General features: G+C 42.6%; 2 protein-coding genes and 1 pseudogene across 4 annotated transcripts in view; 1 reads left to right on the top strand and 2 right to left on the bottom strand.

Annotated features, from left to right (window-relative positions):
- The window catches only part of LOC142196122 (uncharacterized), a 783,446-nt pseudogene that overhangs the window by 60,774 nt on the left and 706,933 nt on the right, over positions 1 to 15,739 (bottom strand).
- RPL31 (ribosomal protein L31) overlaps positions 1 to 15,739 on the bottom strand; it is a 364,588-nt gene that overhangs the window by 134,949 nt on the left and 213,900 nt on the right. The window lies entirely within an intron of this gene.
- LOC142196233 (uncharacterized) overlaps positions 2 to 15,739 on the top strand; it is a 41,821-nt gene continuing 26,083 nt past the window's right edge. Inside the window, exons 1-5 of the mRNA XM_075266447.1 lie at positions 2 to 104; positions 220 to 317; positions 814 to 874; positions 9,921 to 10,947; positions 14,333 to 14,503. Coding sequence (XP_075122548.1) covers positions 20 to 104; positions 220 to 317; positions 814 to 874; positions 9,921 to 10,947; positions 14,333 to 14,503 — 1,442 coding nt within the window. The 5' untranslated portion in view covers positions 2 to 19. The remainder of the gene's footprint in view (positions 105 to 219; positions 318 to 813; positions 875 to 9,920; positions 10,948 to 14,332; positions 14,504 to 15,739) is intronic.

The following is a 15,739-nucleotide window of genomic DNA, read 5'->3' as shown; positions in this document are numbered from 1 at the left end:
TGTCACTCTCTATTTCTCCATGGAGGAGTGGGAGTATTTAGAAGGACACAAGGATCTGTACAAGGAGGTGATGATGGAGGATCAGCAGCCCCTCACATCAGCAGGTAAGAGGAGACCTTCCTGATAGAGGAGACCAGGTATGAGGGTCACCTAGACTCCCCCATCATCTGCTCATCACATATAGACCATGTATTCAGTCACTGTGTATATTTCCTATAGATGGATCCAGTCCGAGAAATCCACCAGAGAGATGTCCCCGTCCTCCATATTCCCAGGATTGTAAGGAGGAAAAGGAGAATCTCCCGCTGGATCATCAGGTAGATGTTACTGTCCTTGCACATGAGACTGAACAATTTCATCTAAACCACATGATATGGAGATGCCCTAAGCTGCTCGAAATGTCCTCCTTCCTTCTGCTTACCAGGTGTCATTGTCCTTCAGTCCCTTTATATATGTGTCTTGGGGCTTATTCAGGAGGCTTTACATTACTATCTTGTACTGAAATAGTCATTGATCACAAGTTAAGAACCAGCTCCTGAGGTGAGAAGATTCCTTTCCACCTCTGGAGACTGAAGATTTTTTTTTCTCTAGATGGAGAGAGCACTCTCTTGTCTCCCATCAGACGTCTTAGATTTGGTCTTCTAGTCTTTCCTCATTGCTGAGATCATTCAGGCCTCTCATCTGCTTGGTTCTCAGTCCTTGCCCAGGACAAATGGCACCTGCAGTCTTATGGATCAACTTGGGTTTCAACCAATAGGACTTGGGTCTTATTTAAACTCACTAACTATATACCTTCATGTTGGATCTTTCCAGGAAAGTGATGAGACTGGAAAGACAAGTGGACTGGAGATCCCCATATCAGTGTCAGAGACTGGTAAGATCCTTTCATACATCTTATTTGTTGTAGACTGAACTTACCTGAAGACCTTTCACCACCTCCACCAACTCTCTTCATTCTTCAGTAGGTGTCCATACCACAGATTCCAGCACACTCTAGCATCCTCCATCCCTGAGCAATCTACTACCATGTGGGTGGGTTCAGACTTGCTCCATTCTGGGACTGTCCATCTGACAGTAGGGAGCCTAAATAGTATATTGGGTACGGAAACTAACAGCACCGATTGCTCCAGAACATTGGGCTCTAGAGGGAATAGCGTTACGATCTGGGGATCCCTGGCCAGAAAACTGATGCCTGACTGATAATCTCTTAGTCACAGAGAAAAACCACCAAAAAGAACTGAGAAAAACAAAGTAACAAAACACTTAAAGTATTGCAATCAGTTTGGAATAACCCTTGTGTGATAGTCCTAGTCCCTGCCTTGCACACTAGATGTAGCCGTGGGCCCGACTAACTATCCTGAGAGGGCGCGAACGCAGCCGGAGAAATATCTCGCCTACTAGAGATACAGAAAACCTGACTTGTTTCACATTTGAATGGAGATGTTAGTTACAGAGAAAGTCCTGCCCAGGTGTCCGACTGGACTATCGGTGAATATGAGGAAACACAAAGTGTAAAGTAGAGAAGAAATGTGCAACATAAAAATACTGACACCATGCAAAGGATGGAATATACAGATCTTAGTGTCACACGAAATCCCTATTAAGAATCCAAACTCCTAAGCAGTAAAAGACACAGGGTCATTACATCCGAAACAGGCGATGTTTGGGAACAAAAATGCTCAGATACTTACTGTATATACTCGAGTATAAGCCGCATTTTTCAGCACATAAACAGTTTATGTGCTGAAAAAGCCCCCCTCGGCTTATACTCGAGTCAGCAAAATAAAAAAAAATTTTTTTTTTAGGAAGGGGGGGGGGGGGGGGGGTTATGACCAGCTGCAATATCAATGTATAGAATCTCCCATAAAATAGTGGGGAAAAAAAAGAAGCTTTAAAAAAAAAAAAAAAAAAAAAAGTTCTAAATCCCTCCTTTCCCTAGAATAGACACAAAGTAGAAAATTACTGTGAAACACAAACACATTAGGTATCCTATGTCTACTGACTATAGGGGATCTGCAGTGCTCCTGTTCCATCGGGAAGGGGTTAATAGGAGCACTGCAGATCCCCTATAGTCACCCAGGCTGAGTTCCAAGTGGGGGGGGGGGGAACCAGTCCTCAAGCTTAGGGAAGGGGCAGACAGACAACTAAAACCCGCCTCCCCTTCCCCAGCACTCAGCAACTACTGCACCCAAAACCTCTGACTATTTTAGTTTTTGATATTTTCCAGTAGCTGCTGCATTCCCCCCCTCGGCTTATACTCGAGTCAATAAGTTTTCCCAGTTTTTTGTGGTAAAATTAGGGGCTTCGGCTTATATTCGGCTCGGCTTATACTCGAGTATATACAATATCTAATCTCCAACTGAGGAATCTTGTGCTGGAGAGAAAGTACTAAGCAACAAGATATTACTGAACGACATGGAGCTCAGACTCAGATGATAGCAGTCACTTCAGGCAGACAGTTTACTGGAAAACACAAGAAACTGAAGTTTTAGACCAACAACTGAGAACATGCAAAGCGGAGTGATATAGCCCGGAGTAGTCAGATAGATGGCAGCACTCTGAAGCAGCCACAGCCTGTAATGAGTCCTCAGCACTGCAGAAGGACTGAAAGCCGACACAGTAGACAACAGACCAGCGACACAACGCATTGTACAATAAACACGTGAGTTCTATCGGAGTAACCGTGAACACTCCCCTACTGTGCGCTGGCAACTCACATGCAGAATGTTGTCCAGACCTAAGAAGCTGAGACTCTAAAGACTGGGTCATAACACATAGTCTAAGTGTACTGGATTCAGTGGCGCTATTCTCGGATGCAAAGAGATGGAGTTGGTGGAGATCTCTTTTAAACTTAACATGTCACAGGATAAATTCTAATAAAAATACTAAAAAAAATGATTCCAGTCTTGGTTCATTTATAGAAGAAAATGATTCAACATCTCATATCTGTGAATGGCAAATGTATGTGAACCTTCTACCTTCAATATTTAGTGTGATCCCTTGTGTAGCAGTAACAGCATAGAAACACTTCAGGTAATCGACTTGTCGTAAACATCGACTTAGAGGAATTTTCATCCATTCCTCCGCACAAATCAGCGTCCGCTCTGTTCCATTCACTTCAGCTCTGTTCTGTTGGTGGTTTTCACCCATGATCTGTTCCTTTCAACTCTGTTGTATTGGCAGATTTCCTCCCATGAACCGCTCACTTCAGGTTGTTCCACAAAATTCCTATTGGATTAAGGTCAATTCATCGACTTGGCCATTCCGTAACATTATCTGTATTCTTCTTCAACCATTGATTGGTAGAATGATTTGTGTTGTCGTCTTGCTGCATGATCCACAGTCTCTTGAGATTCAGCTCATGGAGAGATGCTTTGACATTTTAGGCTGAGACCCCACGTTGCGGAAACGCAGCTTTTTTTGTTACAGATTCTGTTGTGGATTTTTCAGCCAAAGCCAAGAGTGGCTACAAAAGGAATGGGAAACTCTTATACTTTTACCTTCTGCTCAATCCACTCCTGGCTTTGGCTCAGAAAACCGCAACAAAATCTGCACCAAAAAAACCTGCATTTCCACAACGTGGGGCCTCAGCCTTGCTTTAGAATTTGTTGATTTAATTCAGAATAGAATATGCAAATCTATTCTCCAGGATGTAATTAGGAGAACAGTGCACTCTGTACGCCGCCCTCTAGAGGGCAGCATCCTTAACATCATGCATGACTCAGTTAAAAAGTCTATTTAATCATGATGTGGATTTAATTGCCAAATTAGTATTTCTATTCCAAAAGGTAAAAGAAAAAATATATATCCTTGTACCGTGTTAGCCAGTGGATATGAAATGAAAGAAATTTTCTGAGAGAAGTCCTCAGTAGTTGATACCTTTTTTAATGGCTAACTCAAAAAGTTTTTTGATGACATATCGAGCTTTCGGGACTACTATAAAGGTCCCTTCATCAGGATGGTATAACACAATTTCTGAAGGTAGGCATATATATACAGAGAAATGGAGTGTTAGATGCAAAATAGATGGAAAACAGAACATAAACAGTTTAAAAAAAAACACACATATATATCAGTTCGCAGGAAAGTTCTCTGGGTTTGTAGCTTCTTTGATCAGTGACGTGGTGTCTAGTGGTTATAAAAGGCCATAAAACCCTGGGCCCTGTTTAAACCTTGTTGGAGAGTGCAAAGGGTCGTCATAAGTTTAAATTCCCATATGAGGCGATCTTTTCTGTCTCTGAAATTCCCCCTTAGTACCAGGATCTTCATATCCTGGGTCATATTATGATTTTGATTACAGAAGTGTTTTGGCACCAGGAGGTCCATTCTTTGCTCTCTAATCGTATGTCTGTGTGAGTTCCTCCTCATCCTCAGTGACTGTCCTGTCTCACCTACATACAGGCCCTCAGGACACTCAGTACACAATATCAAATACACTACATTAGGTGGCTGCAGGTGAAGTTACCTGGGATCTTGTAGTGTCGATCAGAGTTCGGGATCTTTATTTTGTCCGTAGTCAGTATGTGTGGGCAGGTTTTGCACCTCTTCTGTCCACATGGAAATGTTCCTGTGTTAGTTGGAGGTGACAGTGAGCTGCTAATAACCATATTCCTGAGGTTTGGAGGCTGTCTAACACAGGAGAGGGGGTTCTGGAAATATGGATTTTAGATGGTTGTCTTTTTGCAGTAGTGGATGTAGTTTGCGTGTAATTCCTTTCAGCGTCTCCAGGTGGGGGTTATATGTGACAACCAGGGGCACCCGAGTGTTCTCCTGTTTGGTATTGTATTTTAATAACTCTGATCTTGGTATCCTGGTGGCCCTGGTGATTTGGTTATCAACTGATTTTGGATGGTAACCCTGCCTCAAGAATGTGTTTTTGAGGCCCCCAATGTGCTTGTCTCTGTCCACCAGGTCTGAACATATGCGATGGTATCTGATGGCCTGGCTGTAGACAATGGATTTCTTCTATGTGTTTCGGATGAAAGCTATCCCATCTTAGGTACGTAGGGCGGTCAATCGGCTTCCGATACAGTGATGTCTCAATTTTGTTGTCCTGTATCTTGATGACTGTGTCTAGGAAGTTTATATCTGAGAAGGAGTGATTGAGCGTCAGGTTGATGGTGGGATGGAACTGGTGGAACTGTTCATGGAAGGTTTTCAGCTGTTGTTCAGACCCAGTCCAAATGATTAGGATATCATCAATGTAACGGTAGTAGGCCAGAGGCCTGATGGTGCAGGTGGAGAGGAAGTCACTCTCAAGCTTGGCCATGAAGAGATTAGCGTACTGTGGCGCCATTTTGCTCCCCATTGCGGTGCCGGTCCGTTGTAAATAGATGCAGTCACCAAAAGAGAAGTAATTGTGGGTGAGGATGAATTTTGTGAGTTTCACCACAGCTTCAGCATTCATACCTTGTCTTTCCATGAAAAACTGGCAGGCGTTTACACCATCCTGGTGTGGGATGTTGGAGTACAAGGATTCTACATCCATGGTGGCCAGGATGGTTCCATCTGGAAGAGGACCTATATTAGATAGTTTATTTAATAGGTCTGTAGTATCCTGTAGGTAGCTGGCTGTATCTTTCACTAAAGGTTTGAGGATGCCCTCCACCCATCCAGAGATCTGTTCAGTGAGAGTCCCAACACATGAGATGATCGGTCTCCCTGGGTTCCCAGGTTTGTGCAGTTTTGGAAGCATATAAAAGTCCCTGTCCTAGGGCTTGTTGGTATGAGGCTGCTTAGGCCTTTGGCTCCATCAGATAGACCGGAGATCACCGTTTTTAGTTTTTTGGAGTATTCCACTGTGGGGTCTGAATCCAACTTGGAGTAGTAGTGTGTGTCATTCAGTTGTCTGTACCAATGGAAGAACAAAAGGACGGCGCTCTCAGGTCCAAAGGAATTTATTCAAAAAGAAGATTGCACAACGCAAAAACAGTTGCCGCGTTTCGGGTCGGAACCCTTTATCAAGTGCGTAACTAGTTAAAAACAATAAATATAGTATATGTATAAAAAACATGAATATACAAAGACATAATTTAAAAAACAGATTAGCTTGTCAAAGAAAAAAACAACAGACCACGACGTTATTAGGCAAGAAAATCATTTACCTATAAACCCAGAACCTATAAACAAATCCAAGGTATATTATATGAATTCTGAATTAAGCTCAGGTGATGTATTACACATCATTAGTCATAGACAAACTATTATATATTGATCATATTATTCATACTCGAGATAACTATAGATCCTTAACATCCCATATGTTCAGTGACTATTATTATATTTCATTAGAACAAGATTCCAGCAATAATATTGTCTTACCTTCACTAATCGAGCTTCACTCAAGCTAGGAAGAAATAAACTCTATCCGGAGCGCCTCGGCCTATTTAACCGTACCGCTCCATGTGCCACTTCCGGAGGAAAAAGATGCGGTCCAAGCTGGAACGCATGCTCATTAGCTAGATGTTACGAGCCTTTGTGCAAATTTTTTCGGCGGAATATTCTATCACCACAAGAGCACGGGCACTCCGCCCGCACCAGAGAAACCAACAGTACGGGCTAAGAAAAAACGGTGGTACGACCTATCAAGAGTCGTATAGCTAAATATGCAAATGTGGATAAAAAATAAAATAAAAGGAAGTCATGCGGTTCAACCTAGAACGCATGAACTTCTGCGCATGTGTAAAAGGACAATCTGCTACACGAGTCATCTAAAAGAATTCATAGTGATGATATTTGCCTAGGACGTAACATAAAAGTTTAGAAAATGATTCTAATTAGAAAACATAAAAATCTATATGATTACATTCCTAAAAATATATATATATAAATATAGCCCACCATGTTCATGATATACTCGATATTGGTACATTAAATTTCTATCTGACTATTATACAAATTAAAAATGAAAAATAAATTGAATAATTTAAATAGTTTAAAACAAGCATTTCAACCAATTATATAGGCCCTTCCCTAAAAATACACCTTTTAGTTAACAGTATACATTAAGAATGACCAAAAGGATTATACAAGGTAACTCATCTGTTTACATCCTCAGTTGCGATATTTAGGCCCGCTGGATGTAATGTATTAAATTTAAACATCCAGAACATCTCTTTTTTATTTAGCTTACTCAGTCTATCACTATTACCCGGGGGAACCCAGTCAATTGGTGTTACCAAAAATCCGCTGAAGCTTTTGTTGTGATGTTCAGCTGCATGTCGCGACACACTATGTTTCATGTAACCGTTTGTGACATTCGAGCGATGCTTGTTGATACGCTCGCTTAATTGTCTAGATGTTCTGCCTATATATTGGAGGCCACACGGGCATTCCAATAAATATATTACATATGACGAAGTACAATCAAGATGGTATTTTAATCTAAAAATTTCGTTGGTAGTGAAGCTACTAATCTCACATACTTTATTTCTAATTGATCTGCAGCACTTGCATCTATTACGGTTACAACGGAAACTCCCTCCGGAGGAGGTATTAGTTGTTACGGAGGTTGTATTGGATGACCGTAATTTACTGGGCGCTAGAATACTTTTGAGCGTTCGTGCCCTTCTAAAGGTGAATTTGGGTCTTATAGGAAGAACCTTTTTCATTCTGTAGGACTGGCCAATGTCTCATAATAATATCTTTGATCTGTTGATGAGATGAACTAAAGGCCGTTATGAAATTCAGTTCATACTCATTAGTTTTCACAGATTGTCTTGGAGCAAGACATTCCTGTTGGTTGAATCCGCTTGCTCTATGGTATGCAGCTTCAATCATTTTAACAGGGTACCCTTTTTCTCGGAATCTCCCTGTGAGAATGTTGCGGAACGGAGTCACAACCCGATCAGGTGAGAGGCCACCAGGTCCTGAGTTCTTTTCATAAACACCAGATAATTCATCTATATATTTATAATAGACCATCTACACTATAAGTGTGCTCGGTATCTCTCTATTCTCTAATTCAGTTGTCTGTGTGCCTCCTGTATGTAGTCTGATGTGTTCATCATGACTATAGCGCCACCCTTGTCCGCTGGTTTAATGATGATGTCGTTATTATTTCTCAGAGATTTTATGGCCCTTCTTTCCTGGGCACTGATGTTAGACGGCAGGGCTTTATTTGTATCCAGTATAGTTGATTTGACCATGTGTCTAAAACAGTCTATGTAATTATCAAGATGGATATTGCATCCATTGGGAGGAGTCCAATCAGATGTCTCCTTTTTTACAAAGGTTGGACCCTCTGTATGAGTAGATTGGGTTCCCTCTGTGTCATCCGTGTCATGAAAATATTCCCTCAGGCGCAGTCTCCTGAAAAAATCCTCCATGTCACTGCACAGTTCTATTTTGTCCACGGTTTTTGACGGACAAAATGAGAGTCCACTGGAGAGTACCCCAAATTCTGCTTCAGTGGGTTCATAAGTAGAGAGATTGATCACACAGTTCAGTGTTTCCAAATCTGAGTGTGAGTGATGGTCCCGTTTGTTAGGTATAGCTTTTGCTCTGTGTGTATTCCAAAAGGAACAGATTCCCAGCTATGGACAGCGCTGTTTCGGCCTATTGGGCCATCCTCAGCATAGCGCAGGGATACTGATTTGGCAGAGTGAGAGACTATACTGCCTATGTAGGCAAACACTACCCTGACCTTAATTCAGAAATTCATTGTTCTATCAATGATGGCAACCACGGGTGTTGGAAAAATGGCCCAAACCATGATACTTCCAAGACAGGGTTTTTATGCTGCAATGCAAAGTTTTCTTTTCTCTAAACCCAACGCTTCTCATTTACACCATAAACCTCTATTTTTGTCTCACCTGTCCACAAAATATTGTTCCAATAACCCGGCTTGCCCAGGTGTTCCTTAGCAAACTCCTTGTTATCCTGTCCTGTATACCATTGTTGTTCAGTCTCCTCCTTAGGGTTCATTCACACAGGAACAGAGGGGGCGGATTTTGGCACATAATCCACGTCATAATCCGCCCCTTCACAATGGTGGTCTATGGAGACCGCTAGTGATCTTTTTCCGTGAGCAGCATGTTGCCACTCACAGAAAAAAAAAGCGAGTTGCCCTTTCTTCAGTCGGATTCCATGGATCATTGAGCCGCAGCGTCCGCCTCGCGGCATCACCCTCCGTGCTAAACCCATTCATTTTGGGCCTACTCCGGAGCGGGAAACCGCTCGTGGCAGGCATATTTTGGTCCAGATTTTGACGCGGTTTCCCAGGTCAAAATCAGGACCAAAATACGCTATTCCGTGCCCATGAAAACAAGGCCTTATAGTGGACTCATGAACATTAGCTAAAGGCCTTTAGTTGCTTTGAGGTTACTTTGGGTTCCTTTTGCCTTCGAGGACTATTACATGCCTTGGTTTTTGCTTGACCTTTGTTGACCCAAACTCTTTAGAGATAGTTTGTAACCTTTTCCGGCTTGATGAGCATTAACAACTCTTCTTCGGAGGTTCTCAGAATTCTCCCTTGTTCATTATATGATACAAGTCCATAACATGTGTTGTGAAGATCAGACTTTTATAGATCCCCGTTCTTTCAATAAAACATGTCGCCCCGTCACACTTGACTGTATCCCATTTATTGAAATCACCTGAACTCTAATTTCATCTTCTCATTTATCAGCTAATCCTAAAGGTTCACATACTTTTACCATTCACAGATATGACTCATTTCTTTGATTTGGTTCTTTTTTTTCTACCTTTAAGACTTATGTGAAAATCCTATGTAGTTTTAGGTCAAAACTATGAAGAAATATAGAAAATCTGAAGGGTTCACAAACTTTCAGACACTGCTATATCACTTATTCGAAGGGAAGATGACCAAACAGCGTTTCCGCCATAGTTTTCTTCTAATGCGTTATTTTTTTTATAGTATTGGTCATTCTGATGTGCTGATTTTTTGGGTTTTATTTCAGATACAGACAGACTAAGTGGACAAGTCCTTTTATCTCCCGATTATAAAGTTGAGAATAATGAATCCGAGATTTGCGAAAATGGAACGGAGCATAGACTGAGTGAAACTTTTGCCTATTCTGACTGTGAATACTCGTATAGAAATAAATCTAATCTTTCCATACACGAAGATGATGACCATCAGCCATTTACCTGTTCCGACTGTGGGAAATCTTTTAGGACGAAATCAGATCTTGGTAAACATATGAGAATTCACACAGGAGAGAAGCCATTTTCTTGTACAGACTGTGGAAAATGCTTTATAGTTAAAAGTGATCTGAAGCAACATCAGAGAATTCACACAGAGGAGAAGCCGTATACATGGGCAGAGTGTGGAAAAATTGGTAAGGTCAAAGGTAATCTTGAGAAACCTCAGAGAATTCACACAGGGGAGAAGCCATATCCATGTACAGAATGTGGGAAGTGCTTCAAATTTAAAAGCGGCCTTAAGAAACATCAGAGAATACATACAGGAGAGAAGCCGTTTTCATGTACAGATTGTGGGAAATCTTTTAAGATTAAAGCTCATCTCGAGAGACATTGGAGAACTCACACAGGAGAGAAGCCATATTCATGTCCAGAATGTGGGAAATGTTTTAGTCAGAATGAAAATCTGATTCAACATCAGGTAACTCACACGGGGGAGAAGCCGTTCTCATGTTCCATATGCGGGAAATGTTTTACTTCGCATTCAAGTCTTTATCATCATCAGATCACTCACACGGGGGAGAAGCCATTTTCATGCCCCATATGTGGGAAATGTTTTGGAACACGTTCAGGTCTTTATTACCATGAGAGGATTCACACGGGGGAGAAGCCTTATTCATGTTCAGAATGTGGAAAATGCTTTATGTATAAACAGTGTCTAAAGAAACATCAAATGGTTCACACGGGGGAGAAGCCGTATTCGTGTTCAGAATGTGGCAAATGTTTCGGTACGAGATCAAATCTTCTGGAACATCTGAGAATTCACACGCGAAAGAAGTCATGGTGAATGTCAGAGAACTCACACACCTATGGACATTTTTGCCGAAATTTAATCGAGCGCCATGGACGAACTTCTGGTTTACTGAACTAGCCAACATTTTTTTGCCTCAGCCAAAACCATCTCTTCTCCATTTTTGTTACTTCCTCCACCATTGGTCCTTTTATTATCCCGGAATATTTGCCGCCAAGAAAATCTTATGCACATTTTGGGGAATATTTTTACCTCTTCTACCATCATCCCCATTTTTGATATACTATAACACATCAACGCCATTTTCCATGTCTCCGTCTTGGACCGGGTTCACATCTGCATTGTCTAGTCTGTTCTTTTGGTTCATCATAGGAACAGACAAATGCATTTAAGAATAAAAAACGATCTATTGATGGACAACAACAGGTTGGGATGTTCCCCACTGACTGTAATGGGGTTTGTCGGGTGTTGTATCCGACATCATACGCTGACTAATAATAACTTTATTTATATAGCACCAACATATTACGCAGAAACGTAAAAATCTAAGGGGACAAGAACAGACAATAATTGACATTACAATGTGACAAAAATAAGCCTATGAAACGATAGGAGTGAGGGCCTGGGAACAAGAGCTTACAATCTATGTAGGAGGACACAAGAGGTCAGAGGGCTTGTTTTCTAGGATCGTCCAGCCATCTATTAATACATAAGGTCATATAACTAAAGCTGTCTGAGCTGGCACCAGCCAGTACCTGTGAGTATACAGATACTAAGTACACGGAGTGCAGGGAAACTTCTTGATGGAGGGGTCACGATCTGAGGAACAGAGGAGTAAGGATAGAATAGGATAAGACATGCTGGTGTAGTGTGTGGAGTAGGGTTGAGGGATCGGGATCAGAAAAGATCGGATTCCGATCGGCGATCGAGTAACTTTCACAATCTCGATTGGAATTCCGAACCCGATCTTTTCCGGCGGGATCGAGGTCAGAGGTTATCTCAAGATCGGCTCAACCCTATTCATGTATATATCATTAATAAGGTTGAGCGATTTGGAAAGATCGGATCCCGATCGGCGATCAAGCGAATTTCACGATCGGCGATTGGCTGGAAAATGATCGGAAATCGGATTTTAAAATCTATCCTGAAATCTCCAGATCGGCTCAACCCCAGTGTGGAGGTACAATGTAATCAGGTCATGTAATAAGCCGCTTATGTAGATGTAATTGGTGAAGTATTCCAGAGCATCTGGGGGACCTTGAGGTCCAAATTACGCCTTTCCACCTTGCAGCGGCCAAAAGATATGGAGGGGATGGCTCTTCCTGACCTCTTTTTGTACTATTTAGCAGGTCTATTCTGATATCTCAGGTCCTGGTTACTAGCAGACCATGTACCTGCCCTGGAGCCACATCTAGCACATTACTTAAATATATCTACTCTATGGCTGATTTTGGAGAACCCACATTTATATAGAGGTAGATTACTACCCATTCAACACGTCTGGCAACAGGCTAAGCAAGTGGCGGCTTATACTGATGTTCCTATTGAAACCCCACTCTGGGATAATCCAGGTTTGATTGAAGTTTTTGCCCTCGCTGATGCATGGAGTTGGGAACAGTTTGGAGTTGTGTCCTTGGGCGATGACCAGGGCATGTTCCGATCTTTTGTCAGGCGTGTCATGTCTATGCAGTTCTCTCCATTGAATATGTACATTTCTAAAGGTCCTCTTATTGGGCTACTTAGGTCCACAAGGTCTTATTTCAGTCTTAGACTCGGACTCTCCTCTGGATTACTTCCGTCTCGTACTTTGCTTCTTTTATGGACTTTGGAGCACACTTCTGGTTGTTTCTATTCTGTCCAGTTCTTGTATATAGTGTACAGTATATAGATTGTAATCACTCTGTAATCTCTTTTTTGTGCTACTTACCTACATTGTATAATATGTTGTACAATTTTTCTCAATAAAACGAGCAGCGTTCCTGAGCACCGGTGCAGCTCGAGAAAAGTCTTGGAGACGGGAGTGGGATGTTCTGATAACAGAGAGGACAAGTCTAAGGTCAATGGCGGAAAAGTGAGGATGGTTAGGGTGGTAGACAGTGGGAAGAGAGGAGATATAGGGGGCGCAATGCTATAGAATCAGAGCGACAAGGAGGAGAGAAAAGAGGATTGTGGAGATGTTTGAGGTGCAGGTGACAGAGCATGCAAGTATCTGAATATGTGGGGTGAAGGTGAGACCTGAGTCATATACAACCCCCAGACAGCGGGCGTACTGCCTCAGTAATAGTAAGACCAAAGACAGAAATGGAGATATCAGGGTTAGGTCGGCTACTAGATGGAAGAAGATCAGTCTTTTGAGAGATTCAATTTCAGATAAAGAGAAGACCTGAGGTTAGAGACGGGTCGATATTTACCAGCACAGGACGGGTTGAGGGAAGGTTCTTTCAGTATTGGGTGAATGTGAGAGTCTTACTTGCAGGATTTCCTCGTGCACAATGTTCAACAGATTCTGCTTTAAATGGAACCTCCAATGCAGTTGTGAATTTCGCCTTATTCATGGTCTTTCTAGTGTCCTATCCTCAGTTTGGGCAGATTATATGCAGTGTTTGTATTCTTATGGAACATAAATGAGACCTCACCGATTTACATATCTTACTAACCTTTCTCAGTCCCGGTATGTTACCTCCTTCTGTCCCTTTGATATTGTTGTTTCTATCTCTTCTAAGTAAATCAAAGTTCCAATGTTGTGCTGAAGTCAATAAAGCTCCAGTGTTGTCTTTCTATCTCCTACTATAGACCAAGGACACAACCTGTAAATATACTGACACATTATTAACATCACTAAGCTACCAAACCTGCTGCTTAGCCAACACCTCCGAGGCCAAAATTTACGCCTCTTTACAGAACACCAATAACCTCCATAGACCTCTCCTCCCCTTCGAACATCTCTCTGTTTGCCGCTCCTTCCGTTATACCCGATCTCTCTCATTTACGTTCTCTTTTCCTCTGATAAAGAAGACTCCTTACCGTCTTTAGAAACGCGTTGAGAAATTGAGGGATCGGTAAAGAGCGGATTCCCATTGGCAATCGAGTAAATTTCACGATTGTCGATTGGAATTCCGACCCGATCTTTTCCAGCGGGATTGAGATCAGAGGTTATCTCAAGATCGGCTCAACCCTAAAAGCAACTTTTGCCATAGAGAAGTATTGACTAGGGTTGAGGATCGGAAAAGATCGGATTCCGATCGGCGATCGAGCAAATTTCACAATAGGGATTGAGATTGGCTGGAAAATGATCGGAAATCGGATTTTAAAATCAATCTTGAAATCTCAAAATCGGCTCAACCCTACTTTCCACCTGATGTGTGGCTCTCGGCCTTTTGATCTTGTCATAAGTTTTCTGTCTTCTGTAAGGCACAGGAAAATAATTACAAGATTCTCTCAAGATAGCACCAAGTTCCATCAGTTCTTCATGAGATCTTTCCTGCCGTCTCTGCTCAGTGCTGCCAGTGCTCAGCAGTGCTACATGTTTGGTGGAAGTGTTCACGCCTTTGCCAATTCTGGCATGACATTCATAGGGTCATTAGAGTTGTGACTGGGGTTGCATTGGAGGACGATCCAGCCCCCCCTTCTCCTCTTCCAAAAACATATCTGTAGGCTGGTTGGCTCCATGCTGATTGACAGGTCTGTCGTTCCCTGTCTATGGACATCTACCTGTGCTCCAACTATGGCGGATTGGCTACACATCCAACAAATGGAAGACTCTAGATGCATCTTTGATGCTGGTAGATGAGTGATGTAAGAACCCCTGCCTCCTCCTGTATACAGACCCATGTAAGACCCCCTCTCGTCTCCTGAATACAGACCCATGTAAGACCCCCTCTCTTCTCCTCTATACAGTCCCATGTAAGACCCCTCCTCCTGTATACAGTCCCATGTAAGACCCTCCTCTCTTCTCCTGTATACAGTGCCATGTAAGATGCTCCTCCCTTCTTCTGTATACAGTCCTATGTAACCCCCCCTCTCTTCTCCTATGTATAGTCCCATGTAAGACCCCTCCCTTCTCCTGTATACAGTCCCATGGAACAATGTGAGAATAATGTTCTTTGATTTCTCCAGTGCTTTCAACACCATTCAGCCAGAGCTACTGAGGGAGAAGCTGAACCTTGGTGGTGTGGACCATCACCTGTCCAACTGGATCCTAGACTACCTGACACACCGCCCTCAGTATGTGAGAGCCCAGGATGGTGTGTCTGACACTGTGATCTGTAGTACGGGGGCACCACAAGGTCCAGTTCTTGCCCCATTTCTCTTCACACTGTACACTGCTGACTTTAGGCACAACTCCTCCAGCTGTTACTTACAGAAGTCCTCCGATGTCTCTGCTATAGTCGGCCTTATCACTGATGGCGACGATAGGGAATACAGAGACTTAAACCGGGATTTTGTTGAATGGTGCCAGCAGAACCAGCTCAGGATTAATGCTGGGAAGACCTAGGAGATGGTGGTGGACTTTAGTAAGCGGAGAGGTGCTCCGACCCCGGTGGAGATCCAAGGGACATGCATTGAGATAGTCAGGACCTATAAGTATCTGGGTGTGCTCCTCAATAATAAACTAGACTGGGCTGATCACCTGGAGGCGCTGCACAGAAAGGGCCACAGCAGACTCTACCTGCTCAGGAGGCCGAGGGCCGAGGTCCAGGGGACACTTCTTAGGGCCTTCTTCAACTTTGTGGTTGCTTCAGCCATCTTTATCGGTGCGGCCTGCTGGGGGAGCAGTATATCAACCAGGGACAGAAATAGACTTGACAGGCTGATCATTTTACA

Source organism: Leptodactylus fuscus, chromosome 2 (genome assembly GCF_031893055.1).
Source record: "Leptodactylus fuscus isolate aLepFus1 chromosome 2, aLepFus1.hap2, whole genome shotgun sequence".
Classification (NCBI taxonomy): Eukaryota; Metazoa; Chordata; class Amphibia; order Anura; family Leptodactylidae; genus Leptodactylus; species Leptodactylus fuscus.
Note: the sequence above shows the minus strand (reverse complement) of the source record. Positions and strands in the feature narration are given on the sequence as shown.